The following is a 20,978-nucleotide window of genomic DNA, read 5'->3' as shown; positions in this document are numbered from 1 at the left end:
CGGGGAGGGAGACGGGGGGTGAGGAGAGGGATGCAGTAAGAGAGAGAGGGAGAGGGAGAGAGAGAGAGGGAGAGGGAGAGAGAGAGAGAGAGGGACGGGGTGTTTCAATGAAGAGAAACTGTGAAATGAAGCAATAGATTGACTCAAAAAGTCCCAAATGATGAAAGCAAAGAGTAAACGGTGAAGGCAGGAGTGAGAGTAAAAGCTTAAAGCTTAAATCAAAGTAATATACTACATGAAAGATCCGTAATATCAGAGTCAGTCACAGAGGGTAGATGGTGGCGATACTTTATAATGTGATAATGCAGGTTATCTGCAGTCAGTGGTCGACTTTAGTGCGCGCTGAACATCTGCAGATGCTTCAGAGACAGCAGCAGTGCAAAAAACTCACTGCGTTATCAAGAGAACAGCGACATCTAGAGGTGTGACAATAGATTTGATCTGCACTGAATTTCTATTGATAGATGTTGTCAGGAAAAGGGCATACATTGCAACAAAACCACCACGAAAACTGTCAATCATCTGTGTATTCCTGCACTCACCATTTGCACTGTGATCTCTGCACATGGACTAACTGTACATACACAGAACACAATTTCTTTAACACATTAATGCGTAGAGTGAAGATACTGGTATCATATGAAACTAGAAAAATCCAATGAATCCATTGGTACCAACCATGTCATACTAGTTTGTCGGGAAGGAGGTTAAATAATGCTCCAAAGTTGCGCTAAATTTTGATGAGGAAAAACTGGCATGGCCATTTTCAAAGGGGTCCCTTGACCTCTGACCTCAAGATATGTGAATGAAAATGGGTTCTATGGGTACCCATGAGTCTCCCCTATACAGACATGCCCACTTTATGACAATCACATGCAGTTTATGGGCAAGTCATAGTCAAGTCAGCACACTGACACACTGACAGCTGTTGTTGCCTGTTGGGCTGCAGTTTGCCATGTTATGATTTGAGCATATTGTTTTTATGTTAAATGCAGTACCTGTGAGGGTTTCTGGACAATATTTGTCATTGTTTTGTGTTGTTAATTGATTTCCAATAATAAATATATACATTTGCATAAAGCAGCATATTTGCCCACTCCCATGTTGATAAGAATATTAAATACTTGACAAATCTCCCTTTAAGGTTCATTTTGAACAGATAAAAAAATTGCAATCAGCCCTAGTCTGTGTGAATTTACCTTATAAAAGAAAGACATACACCTGACTAACAGAGGTTGTCCCGGGTCACAGAGCTGTGTGGGGTGCTGACCCACTAACAGAGGGGTTAGTCACAGTTGACAGTAGTCAGTCTGTCACCGGGCTGGGAGGAGGGGACAGCTCACATCTATAATGCATCAAGCTGAGTGTCAGGTAAACTGGAGACAAGGACTCAACAATGGAGCCAATAAATACTGGAGAGAGATGAGAAGAATAAATACTTTGAATTCACAGAACACCAAATAAACTTTTTGGAACTACTATACACCGAATATCTAATGCATCATAAGCAGATTTCTGTTTTTAAGTTATGGATGACATATCAAAACCACAGATTAATATCACATTTTAATTTTTGCAATTAAAAACTGTTGACGGCTCCGTAGTATTAGGTTGAAGGCAAAAACCTCAGACACAGATAACTCAAAACCTGGATTTATTATTTGTATTGTTTATTTTTATGGCTTCACTATTAAATCAAATAGAAATATTCTAGAAAAAGAAGAGTGTTTGTTCTCTTTGGGATCAGGTACCAGCACGTAGAGATACAGATTCAAGGCAGGCTGGTGATACAGGGTCTGATAAAATGTGCAAATGAAAGTCACTGTTGCTACTTAAACATCTGTGGTTTGTGTGTTACAGTATGACACAAGCAACGAGGATAGAAGGTGCATTCTTCTTAATAATTTAAATTTAAACACACTCACAGCAGCACTAACGTTTACATACATTTAAGTATGTTCTGATTTCCATGAGAGGAGCTGCATATAGTCAGTAGTGTGAACACATGTAGTGTAAACATATGATGAAACACATCATATAGAGGCCATGAAGCAGGAAATGTTCATAGTCAAGTCCCTGAAAAGTTTCCCTTGTACCTTAAAAAGCTTCCACCAAAACCTCACTAGCTGAGCAGCGGAGGTTTGTGCTCAGAGAGGATGAGCAACACTTCCACACTGCAGCTGCTCTTCTGTTTTCAGCCGTGTCCGGTCACCTCGCTTATTGTGTCTGAGGTCCAATCAGGTTGATCGCTGTCTCTCGGCAGGAAGCCCCAAGTCTTTAGCAGAGCGAACCGCTGAGCAGGAAGAGTGGAGAAGTAGTCCCTCTGTTTCTGAGAGTAGATCTGGACGGGATGGACGACATCTCTGTAGCTCCAGTCCTGATGATGCAAGATTTCTCTGATTAACTTTGATTTATCATATATTTAATTACAGGATGAAAACTCATCAGAGCATATTGTACACTGGTGCTGTGTTTAACGTCAGCGGAATGTACATAGAAACACATAGAAACACAAGCAATCCCATTTTACCAAAACAAACAAGTCCACCATCGGTAACGTTAATCAGAGTATACACTGCTGCATGTAAACGGGAATACTAGTGGAATATCCATTTCATTAGCCATGTCAGTTTAGTAGGAATATTGTCTTTTTTGGAATAAGGGCAAAAACTGTAATATTTTGTGCATGCAAACGTAGTCACTGTATAGACTCATACAAAAGTAATCCCTCTCAATCATCACGTATGACCCACTAGAAGTGTGTGCTGGTGTCTGTATCTGCAGAGACTCTGCAGCCCTCTGCCTGGATTTTCATATTTTGCCTTGTTCGGGACGTTTCTGAGCATCAACCTCTATAAAAAACATAGCGACCAGGTGCCAGATTGTAAGCATGCATCCAAGAAGAAGCTATGAAAATGGCAGACACAACGCCGAAAAAGGTGAAATGCCAAGCGGACAAATGTGGCTGGCTTTCAACCGTTGGCGAGCACCCTAACCCTCGTTGAGCCGGGGCCAACTTTGAATGTTACGTTTGAAAACCACAACCTGACAAATCCTACTCTCTCAATGTGCCTTTAAAGTAGAACTCAACAATGGAATAAAAGATTTGCTTGTAAATCAATTTGAAATTAATTGAATTTTAGCAAGTCTTCTAACACAGGGTCTCAATATGTAGAAAAAAACATTTTGTTCTATTTTTGTGTTGAAAACTACAATGTCCTCTCGTGACACAGACTTCATAACAACACAGGTTTCACTCATCTCTGCATCCACTGTACCAACAGAGTGAACAGACAACTGAAATCTTCCCAGGAGGGGACAACAAAACCTCCACCGCTGGGCGTCTCTTATCTAAAGGCCATCTGTCTGGAGGTCTTGGACATGAAACAGTTTGGTCTCCCCTGGTGTCCATTTAATGTGTGTGTGTCTCACAGGTGTTATGGCTAACAGTTCTGTACCTGCCAGCGGAAGTTGAAAGCCTCCAGCAGCTGTATCCTGTCCTCTCTGGAGGGAACACAGTCAGGAGGAGCCGGCTGCACCATCTCAGAGCCCACCGTCACACCTCCGAACACCAGCAGGGCTCTGATGGCAAACCAGCCCCCGAACCTCGGGTGCACACACACTCCGAACATCTTCTGCAGGTTAACAGACGGGGAGAGGTGAGGAGATGAGAATGGAAACACACTGCACTACAAAATATAAACAGCAACCATTTTAAATCCTCATGAATGTTACTTTTTCAGCCCAGGGTTGGTCTCTGACGTCAGACTGTTGGTAGTAGAAAGCTGCTCCAGACACGTGAGCCGCCGTCTGCGCCAAGAACTTCGGCTTCCTGCTGGGCAGCATCTCGTAGTCGTACCTCACATCCACCTCCTGACCTGGGAAACACTGCAGGGCACAGAGAGGAAACTCATCAGGAAAATAAATAGTCATAGTTGCAATCTTATCGGGACATATTGGGCAACATGATGACATATATTATGAGATTATACAGTTTCATTATAGCCGAGTTAAAGGAACAGTACGTAGCATTTAGAGGCAGAAAATTGTTAATAACGGCTTTTGTTAATAAAATTGTTAATAAAATAGCTTACTACTACTACACCGCTCACCTGAGAGACAGCAGAGGAGACGCAGTGTTTGACACACTGGTCTATGGGGTCAGACAGCGCCTGGCAGCCCCTCTCCTCCATGAAGGGCAGGAAGGCTTGTTCAAACATCGCAGGAGTGCTGAGCACCACCACGGCCAGGCTGTCATCTGGGTAGGCCAGGCGGAGGGAGGGAGTAAGCACCGAGTTATACCAACCAACCTGAGGGACAGAGAGGCACAGTACAGAGTTATACTAACCAACCTGAGGGACAGAGAGGCACAGTACAGAGTTATACTAACCAACCTGAGGGACAAAGAGGCACAGTACAGAGTTACACTAACCAACCTGAGGGACAAAGAGGCACAGTACACAGTTATACCAACCAACCTGAGAGACAGACAGGCACACAGCCAGTAACAAACAGTATATACACTCAGTGGCCACTTTATTAGGTACACCTGTAGAGTTTATTACAGTCCAATACAGTTCTGCCATAAAGTTTACTTTTATGCTCCTTGTATTTACTTTTATACATATTATTAATCTATATATAGATTCCTACATCTCATTCTCATATGTAATGTTCATACTATATTATATTAATTTAGTCCCTATGGACATATTGGCATCTGTAAACTTTCCTGTATATATATATATATGTATATATATATATAACTTATGACTCAACCTGTATATATAAAATATATTCTCTCATATTCATCTTATATATATTCACTTAGTCCCATATGCATATAGCTCTATGCACATAACTTCTCTGTGTATAGATATAAATATAACTCCACCTTTATATATAATTTATTCTTTATAATACTCTTATACAACATTTTTTATACAACATTTCATCAGTATGCAACTTATACTTAACTCTTATCCATCAGAATATAACTTATGTCTATCCTTTGCATCTTAACTGCAATCTGTATATCCTCCTGGGAACCGAGTTAAAAAAATGTCTTCCAAATACTTTTTTTGTGATTTCCTTCCTATTTAGGGTTAAAAAAAATCTTACCATTTAGGCTTCTTAAACTTTATTTGTACTGTCCACTGTAGTGGACTACTGGACTATTTCCACTACAGAGGACACATGTCAATGGGCTGGGTCTCAGGAGGATATATGTCTATGTCTATTTTTATACACCACATATATCCTCATTTGTATATATTGTTCTTAATCAGGACTTTACTAGTTTGCACTCTGGTTAGATGCAAAACTGCATTTCTTTGTACTTTGTAGTATGTGCAATGACAATAAAGTTGAATCTAATCTAATCTAAAAAAAATAGAAACACCTCTCAATATAATGTAGTCCAGTACAACACCACTGCAAACTACAACCGCAATAATAAACATATTATTACATTTACCCATTCCCTATAATGTAAACTAAAGCTGAACATCTGGCAGAGCTGTTGCATTGAACAGCATCCTGTATGAACAGTAGGTCACTGATGTACAGGTCGATGGAGGTATTAAATTGTATTTTTCACACTTTGAAGCCCTTCTTACTGTCAAGGCTACACATAAAGAAATAAATTAGTGCCACATACCTTCAGAGGATAGACTTCAAATCCATCTTTTGATAAATAATCCTCCAACAGTCCTGTTATACCTTCCACATTGGCAGTGGAAGCAGCCATTGCTGCATGTCAACACAAACGCTTTGCATTGTGGGATATGGAGTTCTTTGGCTAATCAATGTCAGAAATTCAGCTAGACTCTTTTTTCTGCAATTATTTATTCTGACAAAACAAATGACTACAATACAACATACAATATAAAATGTTTCGGAGAAATTCTACTGTAATTTTTTTTTCAATATTATATTTATTGTTTTTTGTTCATTTTTTAATTTTTTATTAATTAATTAATTTTTATTATTATTATTTTTTATTTGCACATATATAAAACTGCACAAAATCCAGTCAATGAAAAAATAAACAAGAAATGTGTCAGGAGAGGACAAGAAGCCACAGGCTTATACAAAGGAACTCCCCCCCAAACCCCAGGAGAAAAAAACACAATAACAAAGAATATTTATATATGTATATATATATATATATATATACAATATTTAGACCCTTGACACAGTTTTAAATGTAAACATTCTAAATGTGTCCCAGTTTATTTCCTGGTTGCAGTGTATGCTAATGTCATCAGCTGACAGGAAGTACACATGGACCCAAGCTGTTGCCTAGCGATGCAATTCTGTTGCAATTCCGTCAAAATGCGCTAAAACGGAGCGTTTCATACAGAGGGTGAATACAGGTATATTCAGGCAGACATTATGAGGAAAATAACGTTTTTTTTAAACATTACAGCATGTAAACATGTTCTAGTAGAAACACAAAATACAAGTATGAACCTGAAAATGAGCATAATATGGGACCTTTAAATGGTTCATATTTTGTTACACTTTGTTTAGCTCTTTTTTTACTGTGTTAGCTGATGCATCTTGTTTTTTTTGCAATATCCCCTTTGCTGCTGTACACTGCAAATTTCCCCCAATGTGTGACTAATAAAGGAATATCTTATCTTACAATCTACTACAATACCCAGAAGCCCCCGTGCGGCTGCGTCCTACGTCATCACGTCGCAGTTATGGGCTCCTGGATTTAAAAGTGGAGTCGCCAGGTTTTCTGTGAGTAGCCTTTTAGCCAGCTAACACAAACATTTACATCGTTCTCCTTTAACCTGATTTATTCTGTTTTCAGCGTGCGTTATGTACTCAAACGAAGACACCACTCAGTGTCTAGGAAACGGTGAATAAGCACTCTGTCAGCTGAGACAGTAAGGTAACGTTGTGAAGGCTTGTCAGGTAGAAGTCAGCCTGCTAACTGGAGTTAGCTTTGGTTTAACTGTCTGACCACATCTTCAGATATTTAACGTGTGTTACATCCCCTTTAGCGTCAGCTGGACGTGTTTAGTGTTTAGGGTTTTGATGTGTATATATATTTGGGAGCCAGCCAGCATCTCCTCTGCTGAAGTGTCCTTGAGCAGGAGGTTCTTACATCCTTTCCAGTTTAAATCTGATGCTGGAAACTGGAGAGATATGAAACTTCTCATTCGACTTTATTATATTTGTGATAATGCAAAAATGTCACTGTGTTTGTCACATCTAGACCACATTGGACCAGGTCCAGATTCAAGACCACTATACTTAGACTGGTCAAATCTGGACTAGAGAAGCCAGACACTCTTTAAAATACAGTTGAAGATTTGTGAAACCTTTATTGTATTTGTGTAAATGCAAAAAAGGGAATTTTTACTGCTTTTCTCCACATCTAGACCACATTGAACCAGGTCCAGATCAAAAGCCATTATACCTAGATTTGTCAAATCTGGACTAAATTATCCAAGAGAAGCCAAAGACTCTTTAAAACACAGTTTCAGAATTGTGAAACCTTTATGCTATTTGTGTGAATGGAAAAAAGGGAGATTTGGACTAGGTCTCTTTCAGAAACCACTATACCTAGACTTGTCAAATCTGGACTAGTTTATCCCAGAGAAGCCAGAGATTCCTTAAAACACAGTTTCACATTTGTGAAGCCTTTTATTGTATTTGTGTAAATGCAAAAAAGGGAGATTTTACTGCTTTTCTCCACATCTAGACCACATTGAACCAGGTCCAGATCAAAAGCCATTATGCCTAGATTTGTCAAATCTGGACTACATTATCCCAGAGAAACCTAAAATATAGTTTCAGATTTGTGATATCTTTCTTTTTTTTGTGAAATTGCAAAAAATAGATTTTTTTTTTTTACATCCAGACCACATGGGACCAGGTCCAGATCTTAAACCACTACACCTAGATTTATCAAATCTGGACTAGATTATCACAGGGAAGCCAGAGACTCTTTAAAACACAGTTTCAGAGATTTTGCTGCTTTTATAGACCAAACTGGACCAGGTCTCTTTCAAAAACTACTATACTTAGACTGGTGAAATCTGGACTAGTTTATCCCAGAGAAGTCAGAGATTCTTTAAAACACTGTTTCAAATTTGTGAAATATTTTATCATATTTGTGAAAATGTAAAAAAAGGGAGATTTCACTGTTGTTTTCTCTCATCTAGACCACACTGGATCAAGTTCAGATCAAAAACTACTATACTAACTTCAGCATCATCCTGGAGATCAATTAGGTAGGCTCATTACATTATCAGACAGCCTGCGCATTCTGGCACCTCAGCTATATTTAGCAGCTGATAAGCGTCACTAGAAACGTGCAAGTATCGTGGCCTGCTGTAATTGAATCCCTCACAAAGTGTCAGAGATCTCTGCTAGGTTGTTACCTCACCAGCCAGCTCCTAGAACCCGTCTAAAGTTACTGTATCACCTCCCCACGGTGGTTTTTGATGTTGTAACGTCAGTCAGGCCACACAACACTGTCTCGCATGACGTTTTCTTCACCAAGGATCAAGAGTTAAACCGACTGATGCTAATGAATGATGCATTTAACAACTTGATGCATTTCTTTCTAGTTCAACTCCGACATGAACTGGGACAATCAGCTGAGCTCTATCCTGTCAGTAGCAGATGGCAGTGTTGCCAAAATGAGGGTGAGTAGATTTAAATTGCCTTCCCTTAATTTATTAGCTGGAAATAACAGAAACTAATATTTTAAAGAGTGTGCATGGTCTTTGTTATGGTACATTAAGGCAGTGAAAGGAGTAAACAACATAGGAGAGCCTTCACTGTGCTTTTGTGGTCAGTTGTAAATTGTCATCATTGGAGCGATCTGTAGATGGCAGTAATGCTCCACTAAACTTTTAACAGGGTAATTTAGCTATGTAAATTAAAGATGCGTACTGATAGTGAGAGTCTGGAAATTCCCTTTTGGTTTGAAAGTGTTTTTATGTGTCCCCAGGAGAGACTGACCTCACCAGGGAAATTCACCAAAGGAGGAGAAGGTGGGTTGTTGTTGTTTCTGAATATGACTGAAAGGTGGAAACACCGATATGTCTATATTTCACAGTAAAGGTCAGATAACTATAGGAGCGACAGTGGTGTGAACTGATTTTGGTTTAAACATTTCGTGAGCAACCTCCCTCACCTCCTCGCCTCTTCCTCTCCAGATTTGTTTACAGCGAGGGAGAGGAGTCATGATTCAGATTTGGGCCCTCCTGCTCTTCCTCCTCGAGTGCCCCTCCTCCGACAGCTCTCCCCGTCTCTCAGTCCTGCTGTTCAGTGGGCAGACCTAGCTACTGTCCAGTCACAACTCCAGATACAGAGCCAGGTGTGTTAATATTTGTTTAACCAGGCCAGGTGTCAGATAGTACGTTATGTTTGATAGTGTTGTTTTCATTGACAGAACTCATTTTTTTCCCCTTGATGTGTTTTCAAGGCAATTGAGTCTCTCACCCAGAAACTCCATGATGTTGAAAGGGAGAGACAGTCTCAACAGTTTCACATCCAGACGCTACAAGGTAAACTCCTACACCATCCATGACTACTCACCTCAGTTTATACTGGGCCACGTTATCCCCTCACAAACACAGCAACACCTGACTCCTGTTATTGTCAACTAGGAGAAAGGTTTTCTTATCAGGTTCCACTGTGTTTAATGTGTCACACCCAAACTAAGTTAATAGGTCACATATGAAAAATAAACAGCACCCAGAGACTGTCAAGTGTTTTTAAGCTGCTTGTTGCATGCAGCATTTCAACACAAGGTAATCATTGATACATTAGTTTTGACACTGTAGCCTCCAAAATATATTGTTTTAATTAAGTCTGATAAATAAGTGAATTTGGTAATCCAATTTCAGAGAATTGGTGCTCTCATATCTTGAATACTATACTTTATTTTTGGATCATCCAAGTTTTGTCTCACCTTCACTTTTATTCAAAACACTTCAGCAAAGCTTCTAGCAAAAATCGGAAAATTCGTACCATACTTCCTCACTTCATCCCTCCTTCCGGGCCCTGTTACTTTTAGTGTTGAATTTAATATATTACCATTTGAATATAAAGCAGTGTGCATCCCCAATGGAATAAAAAAAACTCCTAGTATTTCATTATCTCACTCCTTCGATGACTTTAAAGGGGACATATCATGAAAAATTCACTTTTTTAGTACGTTTGCTCATACATTTGGGTATCTGGAGTGTCTACCAACCCACAAACTGTGAAATAAGACAGACCCAGTCAGGTTTTTGTGTGCTGCCTTGATCAGAAAACACGTGATTCAACAAATCACAAAATTGGACAAAAGTTTTTGCTAAATGAATAAATGTCCAATTATATATTGATGTATATAAATGATGCCTAACCACCGTCCTAAAGTTCAGATCCCCTAAAGCTCTGCCCTCTCTTCTCCCGGCCCACCCCTCTACTGTCTGAAAAAAAAGCAAAATATACTCATCAAGGGAGGATTCATTCATAATTAAAGACATTAATAAATAATTTGGATTCATTCTCAAGGCAGCGAAAGGAGAAAAAAAAATATCACAGTGACCTCTCTTCTTTTCCAGAGGAGGTTCAGCGGCTGCGTGAGGAGCTAAGGGAGAGGGCCGAGTCGAGGAGGGGACAAAGTCCAGGAGCAGAGAGGAGGATGGAGCAGTGGAGGAGAGAGGTTGGACGTGAGCTGAGCAGCCTGCGGGGACACATCAGCAGAGCCACGTCGCTAGGCAACCTGGATGAGAGGTGCATTAGGGGTGGAGCTGAGGGTGGGGTGGGGGTGGGGGGGCGTAACTGCAAACTAAACTGATGATAGGTCCAGCTCAAGATTGAAATGGGTTTGCTGCGAGGAAGGGGACATTTTCATTTCAGGTATGACAGAAAATAAATGACAACACAACTTTATCTTCTTTCTTTTTTCCCCACAGTTTCACCTCAAAGCTCCGCCGAGAGGAGCTGGAACACCTGCGGAGAGAGGTGGACCAACTGAAAACACAACTAAGTGAGTCACATACTGTACACACACATTATACATCATGCTCTTGCATTGCACCGTGTACTAAGCCCCAATGCTGGCCTCCAAAGAAAAGGCAAGCACAGACTTGTTCACAACTCGTTCTTCTCCTCCTGACAGGGAGACAGGGGGAGGACATGTTCCTCCAGCAGTCAGAGGCCAGAGAGACCAGGAGACAGTACGAACACAGCTGCAAGGTACACACATACATTAGATCACACAGGTTGCTTCTGAATGTGTGGTTTGTATTCTTTCAGATCCTTAACCTCTCCTTTTGTGCGCTTTGTTCAGACGCTGGAGGAGCTGACAGACAGCTACAGAAGTCACAGCACTGATCTGGCAAAGACGGTTTCTCAGTATTCTCACACACAGCAAGAGGTCCGCCAGATCAGGTACACGTGTGAGCGTGTGCATGCATGTGTGTGCGTTCGTCTTTCTGTGAATTAAAGGAACAGTGTGTAACATTTCGGGGGATCTATTAGCAGAAATGGAACATAACATGGCTGGGCGATATGGCCAAAATCTTCTATCACAACATAGGTAATTTCATATCTCGATAACAATATACAGTATATCACGATATAACAGGTTTTCTGGAAATTCAATAAATAAATAGTCTATATAGCATATGAAATAACCACATAGTAAAGCCTATTTCAGTATACTCCTGTGTGTATTAAAAACTTGACAAATTAAAAGTATTTTCTCATTTTAAGAACTTGAGTGCAAAATGAACATAACAATTTTAATGGAAATTATAGAGAAGAAAGAAAGAAAGAAATATAGGCCTAGCCTATATCACTATAGAAACGATATAGAAAAATATATAGACATTTTGCTATAGTTTTGATGATGTATATCATCATGTTGCCCAGCCCTAGAATATAATATTCATAACTATGTTTTCATTAGAGTAAAGTCATCTGAAACTAACAATCGTTGTTTTTGTTAGCTTAGAATGAGCCCTTCATATCTACATCAAAGAGTATAGAAGCAAAGAGACGAAACTCTGGTGTTCTTTTGACAGCCGCTGTCGCCATTTTGGACTGCTTATTATATTTATAATATTTTACTGTTCAACACAGACCATTTCAGTAGAATATGACAATGGAAGAGAAAAAAATGTGCTTTACTTTTGTAAGGCACTTTTTAGGTGGACGTTTTTTACTGGCGTCCGGTAGTCACTTTCAGTCCAAAATGGCGGAAGCGTAGCTCTGTGGCTGGGCTCTGGTGTTGCAATGGAACGAACATTTGACTTTCACTTCTTGTGTTCTTTGTCTACATACAAAGCGGGTCCTCTTCATGGAGTCCGCTACGTTGCTCCACCATGTAGCCCATAACAGACAAACCAAACACTGACTCTAGTGAGAGCTTTTAGAGTTTTTACGTTATCGTAGTTCTCCGACACACTTGGGAAACTGCGGTAACGTGAGCCGCAGAGTGCAAAACCGTGGTACCCCCAGCCACCGTCTGACTTCCGTTGCTCCTAAAGTAGTGTTATTATGGTAAGGATGGCCTCTGAGCAAGACGAACAGCGTTACCACGGTTTTGCACTCGGCCGCTCACGTTACCGCAGTCTTGGAAAGGGAGGAGTGAGAGGAGGGGTACTCAGTTGGTTGCAATCTGCAACCACACCACTAGATGCCACCAAATCCTACACACTGTACCTTTAACTTACGTTGCATTTAATGTCTTTACAACAGAACAACTGTGTCAGAACTGAAGGAAGAGGTCAGGAGACTCATTCTCAAAGAATGCCAACCATTACCTTTGTTGTCAGCGCACACATCAGGCAAGTCTCTCTCCATCTCTGGCTGTCACACACACACATTTACACAGCATGATAAAACTATTTAACCATGTCTTTCTATTTGATTCAGGGGCATCACCGCTCCCTCTCCCTGGCAGCCCCAGTAGAGGGGTCAGAGTTGAAGAGGCGGACTCTGACTCAGAAGACTTCAGCCCGACCCCGAGCCTGGCTGAGGTCAGCTCAGATGATCTGTCATGGCTGGATGACAAAGACCCTGGTGAGGACGAATGCTTTCTGAATAATAAAAATGCACCCAAGCATGGTTGCCTTGTGCACCTACAGGTTCTGAAGTACAGCGTGCTGAGTCATCAACGGCACGTGTTTCCATCATATCATTTTCATAAGCCTGCTGTCCACCTACATGTGCACCAACACAAACACGTTCACAAGCTTCAACCGAGAGAGAATGATAAGCCGGGCACCAGATGGACACAGACTGATGGCAGTTTCAGCAAGATGGGACGTGTAGTTTCCCCTCCCGTCCTTCCCCCACACATCTGGCTCAACCTGCACTCTGATTCATCCCAGTAGGTCTGACTCAGCACTCGTCTGTGTTTGCCATTTCAGCATACACTTTAGGAGGTAGGAATTGTTTGACATGCTGGGAAATGATGTGTATTCGTCTCTTGCTGAGGGTGATCGATAGATACCACTCTCACATCTTTTCTTGAGTCTCTGCTGGTTGCCTTGCAGCCTCAAGGTGACGACAGGAATACAGGAAGTCACTGCTACCATCCAAGAAATAGTCCTGTACACCCCTGTAAAACTACCATGTGTCGTTTTACACCTCAGTTTTTGTGTGGCTTAAACAAAGGAGATGTAACGTGTTGATTAGTGAGCTTTAGAGGTGCTGGTGGGTGGATTTTGTTACATTAAAGGGATAGTTTGGGTGTTTTGAAATGGGATTGTATGAGGTACCTCATATAGTATCCATAGTCAGTGTATTACTTACAGTAGATGACGGTCGGCACGCCCCCAGTTTCAATATATTTAGAACATTTTCAGTGCTGTACCTTGCCGTCAGACAGCCCTTTTCAACGGGTAACTGAAGCTGTTATATCCAGCCATGCTCTCTACAAACCCACCAAACTCCATTGACAAAAACATTCATTTTACTTTGCAAAACGCAGGAGTTGCTGGTCTACCACTGCCTCGATCGGTTCATTTGTTTGTGTTATTGTGTAACTTTGGTGAATTCGATCTAACCCTTTGAAACACTAAAGTCACACAATAACACAAACAAAGTAATCGATTGAGGCAGCGTTAGACCAGCAACTCCCATGATCTGCGAGGTCAAATTACAATTTTTGTCAATGGAGTCTGGTGACTTTGAAGAGAGCATAGATAACAGCTTCAATTCCCCGTCAGAAGGGGAAACAATCCACCATTTTAATCAAACTCGGGTGCGGTTTCTTTGAGCAGTTGTGAACGCAGTAATTGTACTCTGGTGCGGACCAAAACAACCCGTCCGAGACGGCTTGTGAGAGGTTGTCTAGATCAGTGCCGGTCAAGGTGAAAAAACTGACGGCAATATATAAAAGTCTGTGACTCCCAGCATAGAAGTGGCAGCTCTCGAGAATCAGCTAAATTATTTAAAAGTTTTGTCCGCTTTAATTTGTGCACTGTGAAACCGAACCAGACTAAATAGAAAAGGAACCAAGAGTATCCACTTCACTCTGATTCAGACTAGCCAAATGGACTATGGCTTGTGAAAGCCCCCTCTAGAGAACTGTCTCCTGACTGTAGCTTCCATGTTTATCATACCAACATGAGAGTGGTATCGATTCCTCTCATCTCGCTCATGGCAATAAAGTGAATAAGTGTATTTCCCAAAATGTCGAACTATTCCTTTAAATATATCGCAAGTTTCATGATGAAGGCAGAGAAGAAGTGTAAAAGAGACTAGAATGAAAGAAAATATTCAAATTAGTAATAAAAGCAAAGGGAGAAATGTGGTCTGGAGATGTAAAGCACCGTTGTGTTAAAGTTTGTAGACCCACTGTGTTCTTCCATCTGCATTTAAAGCAGTAACGCTCTAATTTCCTCTCCAACAGTTTCTGTGAAGCCAGTCATTTCTTGGGAAATTTGATGCCCTGTGTATTTGTGTGTTTGTGTGTGAGCGCATGTACAGCTCACCCCTGAGACTTACTGTAACAGAAGGTCCATGTTCCCGGAAGAGATTAAAATCTCTGCTCTAAATGTTTCCCAGAGTGATTTAGGCCCATGAAGCCAGGCTAATTTAACAATTGCATCCACACATGCACACACTCATACTGGTACACACAGTTGTTATGGGAAAACATTTGAATGTCTTCCAGCCTAATCCCACAAGAGCCACTCAGTCAGTGTCACACACACACACACACACACACAAAGTAACGGCTCCTTCTCTGCTCTTCACCTCTGCCAGCTCTTCATCAGAAGCCACGAGTACGTCTCAGCGTTCAGTCCAGACGGAGCGATTTTGCTGGTCCGGGATCAGATCTGGAGGACGATGATGACAACGATGATGAAGGTGATGATCTCCTTGATGAAGAGGTGAACCCAGACTTAGGATCTGATCTAAGTCTTGATGACCTCTGACCTTTTTTATAAGGTAATTGAAGGACTCTGTAAGGATTCAGCAACATGAAGACATTTTTTCTGGCTTCTCCAATACACTACCTGAGATGTATTATTTCTTTTAAAATCATCTGATCAGTACCGTTTAGAGTTACAGCCCTATTCTTAAAACCAAAACTGTAAAAATAGAAGTAGTCATATTAACACAAACAGCCATATGGCTAATTTCCTTTGTGGTCTCAAGGGAAAGGAAACAACGGACGGCGAACAGCAGGCATGGTAACAGGCACATACAAATAACAACAAGTCATCCTACTTAGTGTTATTACTGTTTCTTAAAGGGATAGTTTGGGTGTTTTGAAGTGGGGTTGTATGAGGTACTTATCCATAGTCAGTGTATTAACTACAGTGGTCAGCACGCCCCCAGTTTGGAGAAACAGACAGGAGTAACAGCACGGGAGCAAAGCAATGGACTGCTGTGGACGGGGGCAGCAGCAACACAGATAGATTTAGACGCCAAAGAAAATCAATATCAGTTTAAGTGTACACTATATTTTGAATATTTCCACCGCTTTACCTTGCCGTCAGACAGCCCTTTCTGACGGGGAACTGAAGCAGTTATCTATGCTCTTTAAAACCACCAGAGTCCTTTGACAAAAACAGTAATTTTACCTCGGAGAACACGGGAGTTGCTGGTCTACCGCTGCCTCGATCGGTTAGTTAGTTTGTGTTATTGTGTGACTTTCGGATCCGAACTAACGTGGCGTCCACAGCAGTACGTTACTGTATGTAACGTTAATACACTGAATATATGGATGTATATATATACTGTATATGTAGCATCGTCATCATGCAAAAACCTACGTCGGGTCACGTGGGAAACCGTTTTTAGAAGGGCTTGAAGGGAAAATGGCATTTTGGCGCTAAAACGTATGTAAAATGGCTCATACATAACGAATGAAACATTAACCTAATTGCTTCATCGTAGTTAGAATGGATATTTACTCTGATATAAATGCACTTACAAGAGGTGCTGTCAACATATTTCTTATAGCTTTAGTTTCACCATCCTGTGCACTTATTATGGGCTTTCCTCACTTCAGTCTTGTGGGCATCCTGATGATGACTTTAGATGTTTTCCATCTTCATCACCGGGGGGAAAGTGGTTAGTGGGGAGATCAGTCAGCTCAGCATTCAGAATTTTAAATCCTGTTCTCGCTGATCTGAGTTCAGTGGAAAACACTCTCTCTCTCCCTCTGCCTGAGTTTTTTATTGGGTAATAAAAGCTTTGACATTGCTGTTGTGAACAGGAGTACTTCAAAGCATTTAAGCCTATATGGCCCTTCAGCCTCGCCATACATTTACGTCTGCACACACTCTGCTACAGAGAAAGAAAAGAAAAGGATGCTGCAACTTGTCATGTGTGGTTTTATTAGTTATTAATTCCTCTTTTTTTTGCTGTGAATGTAAGAGTATGTGAAAGTGTGTTTTCCTCTCATCACACCCGTATGTTGTCTGCTCATCCATCCTCTGATGCATACCATCAATTCAATGCTCGTTTCCGACATGTCATTTTCCCCTTAGACAGGACACTTTCACAAGCTATAGTCCATTTGGCTTAATTGATACTATTCGTTCGCACAAATTAAAAAATAAGTTGCTGAGGGGCGTGTACGAAGGAGCGAATTTCGCGGACTTTGATGCTGTCAACGTTTTTTTTACTTTGACTCGTCACTGATCGACTACGCACAAATCTCTTCTCCTCCAGTTTATGACTTTATAAACGTCACTGTTTTCGCGGACTTTATTTAGCATATTCTGTACGTTCTCTTCGGCCCTGATGTCAAGCAAACATCGGACTTCTGCAGAAGTCCAGGTACGTCCTCTCACACTCATGTTAACCTGTCGTGTACTTGTGTCCATCTCAACAAATACTCGCAAAGGCCGCCTGCATTTTGGTTTGAAACCGGTCCGAGACCACCTCTCGAAAGCTGTCTCGGTACGGTTGTTTGGTCCGCACCAGAGTACGATTGCTGTGTTCACAACCGCACCAGAGTTTGATCAAAGCGGACTAAATGTTGGCTTGTGAAACGCCCTTAAACACCAAAGTCACACAATAACACAAACAAACTAACCGATCGAGGCAGCGGTAGACCAGCAACTCCCGTGTTACGTAAGGTAAAATTACTGTTTTTGTCAAAGGAGTCTGGTGGTTTTAAAGAGAGCATAGATAACAGCTTCAGTTCCCCGTCAGAAAGGGCTGTCTGACGGCAAGGTAAAGCGGTGAAAAAAATTCTTGATACCGTTTACACCTAAAATCAGATTTGCTGCTGCCCCCGTCCACAGCAGTACATTGCTTTGCTCCCGTGCTGGTGCTCCTCTCTGTTAACAGCCCTGCTTAAATATGATATGTGATGCATACCGGCAGTTCATTCATACCAGTGTGGAAACTTTCTTTTGGTGAGGGGAATTCTCAAATGCTATTTTTAAACAGTTATTTATGAGAATACCAGAAGTGTTAGCGACTCGGGACAGATCACGCAGTATCAGACTAACAGATTTTTTCTTTTCAAATTGATTTTTAATTGCTATTTCGGATATATTCTTTGAACTGCTCGGCCTCATGTGACACACCCAAGCTCCTGCTACAACAGTGTGCTGAAACAAACCTCCAAAAGATTCAGCATTGTTTGCCTTCAGTCTAGTTAGTGATATCTGCTCGAGGCTGAGGACTGTGATAGCCGCAAATCCTCTTTAAATAATGCTGCAGTAACTGTCTGCACATGCACAGACTGGTTGGATGCTGGGGAAAAAAAAAACGAGGAGACGGGCAGCTGTTTAAGCACGGCTCTTTGTGAGAGCTTCTCAAACTGTTTTCTTGATGATGGATATAGCTTTGTGCCCGCACAGTGGCATTTTTCTAATCAGCTTTATTTCTCACTGGAAGCTTGACTGATTGAAATTTTCAAAATCCACCCCAATGGATATAATGCTTTTAGTTTTGCCACACCCTCTGCACCCACGTTACGAGTCACTGAAGGTAAATTATGGGTCCTGCCAGAGTGAAGGCACAGAGGCACTGTGATTGGTCCGGCTTAACCACAAGGTTTGGTTTCAGGCAGAAGGTTTAAAAATACTTATGTTTCTGGTTGTTATGATTACAGATTGTTGGGGTTAGGTAAGGTTTTGGTGCAGTTTAGGTCTGCAGGACTTTCATTTCTGCCCGTAACTACAGCGGGATCCATAAGAACATCACATGATCACTGAGCAACATTAGAGTCCACAGTGTGCTCTATATAGATCCTTTTAATGCTGACAACATGATTACGTCACTGTGTTAGCTGGAGGCAAAACAAAGGAAAAGACTGCAGGCGAAGATGAATCACCTCAGAGTAGGAGGCTAAAGTTACACTTAGAAAATGTCATCTTGCTGTGTTGTTGTATGCCAGAATCAATATCGCCTACATTTGAGATGGCAAAACTGTGATTCGAGGCTCTAGCGAGCTACAATATCAGCGAAGCGTTTCAGTAGGGTTGCCAACTTCCTGAGATGGAAATAAGGAACGGGGGGGGGGGCATCTCAGACTGAGGAGCCCAGATTACTGTGGACATATTATAAATATTTGATTATTGCATCATGCTCATTTAGTCCATTCTTACGCCTGCATTACCCTTCAGTTGTAGACTTATCTAAAGATATAACATTGCAATGCCAACATAGGCTACTTGGTTGTGGGAAGTCTTATCAAAACCAGACTATCTATCTATAGGCTCATGTATTAGTGGAAGCAAACACACAAACCTGAATTTGATCAGTTTTGTAATTTTGAGGGATAGGAATACATGTGTACCAGATTATCATTCAAGAGTTTTCTTTGGGCTGTGCCAACCTACAGTTTAACATCTAGTATTTTCTCATCCTTTAGAATTAGCTCGTCCCTCACCAGTTCAATGCAGAGCACGTCTTTTAGTTTCCAATTACGGGATGATTCCATATTTGACAGGACGATTGGCAACCTTACTTTTCAGAGATGGAGAGAAAATGTTGCTAGGTAGTACTAGTGGTTTATCTCGGCCTTCTGCTAACTGAGCCGTCACGGCTGCTGCAGTGGTGAGCTCACTGTTCACGCAGAAGGCTAAGCTATTAGAGAGATGGAGGGGAAATTAAATTTTCTCTGAAATGCTTCGCTGATATTGTAAGACTTTCTTTTTGATAAGTCCGTCTTAACACTAACACTCGCGGTCCCTGAGAGTGACTGTACATATTCAGAGAAACTTTTCTTCAGCCATTGTTAAAAAAACAAGCCAACAAAACTTGCTAGCCAGCGTTAGCTAATGTATTCAGAGAGTTACTTTGCCTCCACCTACACTCTGCCCACAGAAATACGTCATCATGTTAACCAACAGAAAAGGGGTTTATTGCCTTAAGTTGGTATTTTTTAATGAATCCATTTGTTATATATCAAACAAATTTCCAAAAAATTGCACTTCGACAAGCTCTGACTTGATGTGCAGGAATATATCAAGTGTAAAGATTCACAGTAAGCTTTAAAGTTCTGGTGCTCTACTCTTCCGTGTAGCAGGGTAATGGATGTTTAATGGGCTTTTATTCCCGGTGTAATGCACTCTTCAATCCAGGAGAAATCTGATGAGGGATGGGGTTTTGATTCCTGGTAATGCAGCTGAAGTGAAGACAAAGAGGAATCAAAAAATCCATTACCAAGGCACCAACACACCCAGCCTCCACTGCCACGTCGTTATATACAAACACAGCTCAGTTAAGGCTGTCCTTTTATGCTGTCATGTCTGACATGAGTCACACTGTGTCAAGCTGTTAAATATTTCAGCATCCAGACACCCCCCATCGAGGATCCCAGACCACAGCGTTAGGTTAGGGGTTCGGTGGGGTGTGGATGTGGATGTGGAGGTCTGGGTGGTGAAAAGTGACCACAGACAATATCCAGTTCATTGTCTCACTAGTCAATAGTAGGCAATAAAAAAGACCTTCTAGAAAACAGTAAATGGCACCGAGCGGTACGTAACAGTATTTAAACAAACCTCTTCTAACACGCTGTCCTTGTGTAGCTGTTCACATCGTGGTTGAAGAGACATTTAATGAAGAAAAGGCTTATTTATTTGTTATTGTGGGCCAGATAATGGTGGATGAATCAGGCCTTTCTACGGCAGTGTTATTACATTTGCCAAGTACAGTGGCTCTGCAGTAAAGAAAGCAGTGATTCATTCATTGAAGGTTTGTAAGAAAATGTTTTGTCTCCAACAATAAAAGTCTGTAAAAGTTGAAAGAGAGGAGCTCGACTTTCTGTGGCTGCTTCTATAGATCCGTGTTGTGTTTATAGCCATTTATAACAAACTCTGGTATCACAAGATTACTGATAAAAAAACAACATGTTTGACATGAGGAAGAGGAAGACCAGTTGCATTTATTTTTCTGTTGTCCATATGTTGCAAGTTTATGGTCCAATATCCAAAAAGATATGAGCAACATTTATTTTAAATTAACACCTTTAAACATTATGTTGGGGGTCCTGAAATGTCCTCAGATAATAAATACAGTTATTCTGT

At 41.1% G+C, this 20,978-nt stretch overlaps 2 protein-coding genes across 2 annotated transcripts; one reads left to right on the top strand and one right to left on the bottom strand.

Moving 5' to 3' along the window:
• Positions 1 to 1,653: 1,653 nt before the first annotated feature.
• Positions 1,654 to 5,789, bottom strand: mmachc (metabolism of cobalamin associated C). Its single transcript, XM_074635968.1, has 5 exons — positions 5,660 to 5,789; positions 4,113 to 4,310; positions 3,736 to 3,888; positions 3,459 to 3,635; positions 1,654 to 2,377 (listed from the first exon to the last, which is right to left on the bottom strand). Exons 1-5 carry the CDS (start codon positions 5,747 to 5,749, stop codon positions 2,195 to 2,197), a joined length of 801 nt encoding a protein of 266 aa, XP_074492069.1. The 5' UTR covers positions 5,750 to 5,789; the 3' UTR covers positions 1,654 to 2,194.
• Positions 5,790 to 6,676: 887 nt separating this feature from the next.
• On the top strand, positions 6,677 to 20,909 carry LOC141768039 (uncharacterized). Its single transcript, XM_074635923.1, has 12 exons — positions 6,677 to 6,750; positions 8,592 to 8,669; positions 8,978 to 9,020; positions 9,186 to 9,346; positions 9,455 to 9,536; positions 10,584 to 10,755; positions 10,938 to 11,011; positions 11,144 to 11,220; positions 11,315 to 11,415; positions 12,727 to 12,815; positions 12,904 to 13,050; positions 15,244 to 20,909. Exons 2-12 carry the CDS (start codon positions 8,604 to 8,606, stop codon positions 15,414 to 15,416), a joined length of 1,185 nt encoding a protein of 394 aa, XP_074492024.1. The 5' UTR covers positions 6,677 to 6,750; positions 8,592 to 8,603; the 3' UTR covers positions 15,417 to 20,909.
• Positions 20,910 to 20,978: the final 69 nt, after the last annotated feature.

This window comes from Sebastes fasciatus, chromosome 5 (assembly GCF_043250625.1).
Source record: "Sebastes fasciatus isolate fSebFas1 chromosome 5, fSebFas1.pri, whole genome shotgun sequence".
Lineage (NCBI taxonomy): Eukaryota > Metazoa > Chordata > Actinopteri > Perciformes > Sebastidae > Sebastes > Sebastes fasciatus.
The sequence above is the reverse complement of the archived record's forward strand: the minus strand, read 5'-3'. Positions and strand labels throughout refer to the sequence as shown.

Bases quoted from the DNA above. Each gene is read 5' to 3' on its own strand.
- mmachc (XM_074635968.1), bottom strand. From the start codon at position 5,749: ATGGCTGCTTCCACTGCCAATGTGGAAGGTATAACAGGACTGTTGGAG. The intron at 3,889-4,112 runs GTGAGCGGTGTA...TGTGCCCTGCAG, and splicing joins TCTCCTCTGCTGTCTCTCAG to TGTTTCCCAGGTCAGGAGGT. The intron at 2,378-3,458 runs GTACAGAACTGT...TTGCATCATCAG, and splicing joins CTTTCAACTTCCGCTGGCAG to GACTGGAGCTACAGAGATGT.
- LOC141768039 (XM_074635923.1), top strand. From the start codon at position 8,604: ATGAACTGGGACAATCAGCTGAGCTCTATCCTGTCAGTAGCAGATGGC. The intron at 9,537-10,583 runs GTAAACTCCTAC...CTTCTTTTCCAG, and splicing joins TCACATCCAGACGCTACAAG to AGGAGGTTCAGCGGCTGCGT. The intron at 12,816-12,903 runs GCAAGTCTCTCT...TATTTGATTCAG, and splicing joins GTTGTCAGCGCACACATCAG to GGGCATCACCGCTCCCTCTC.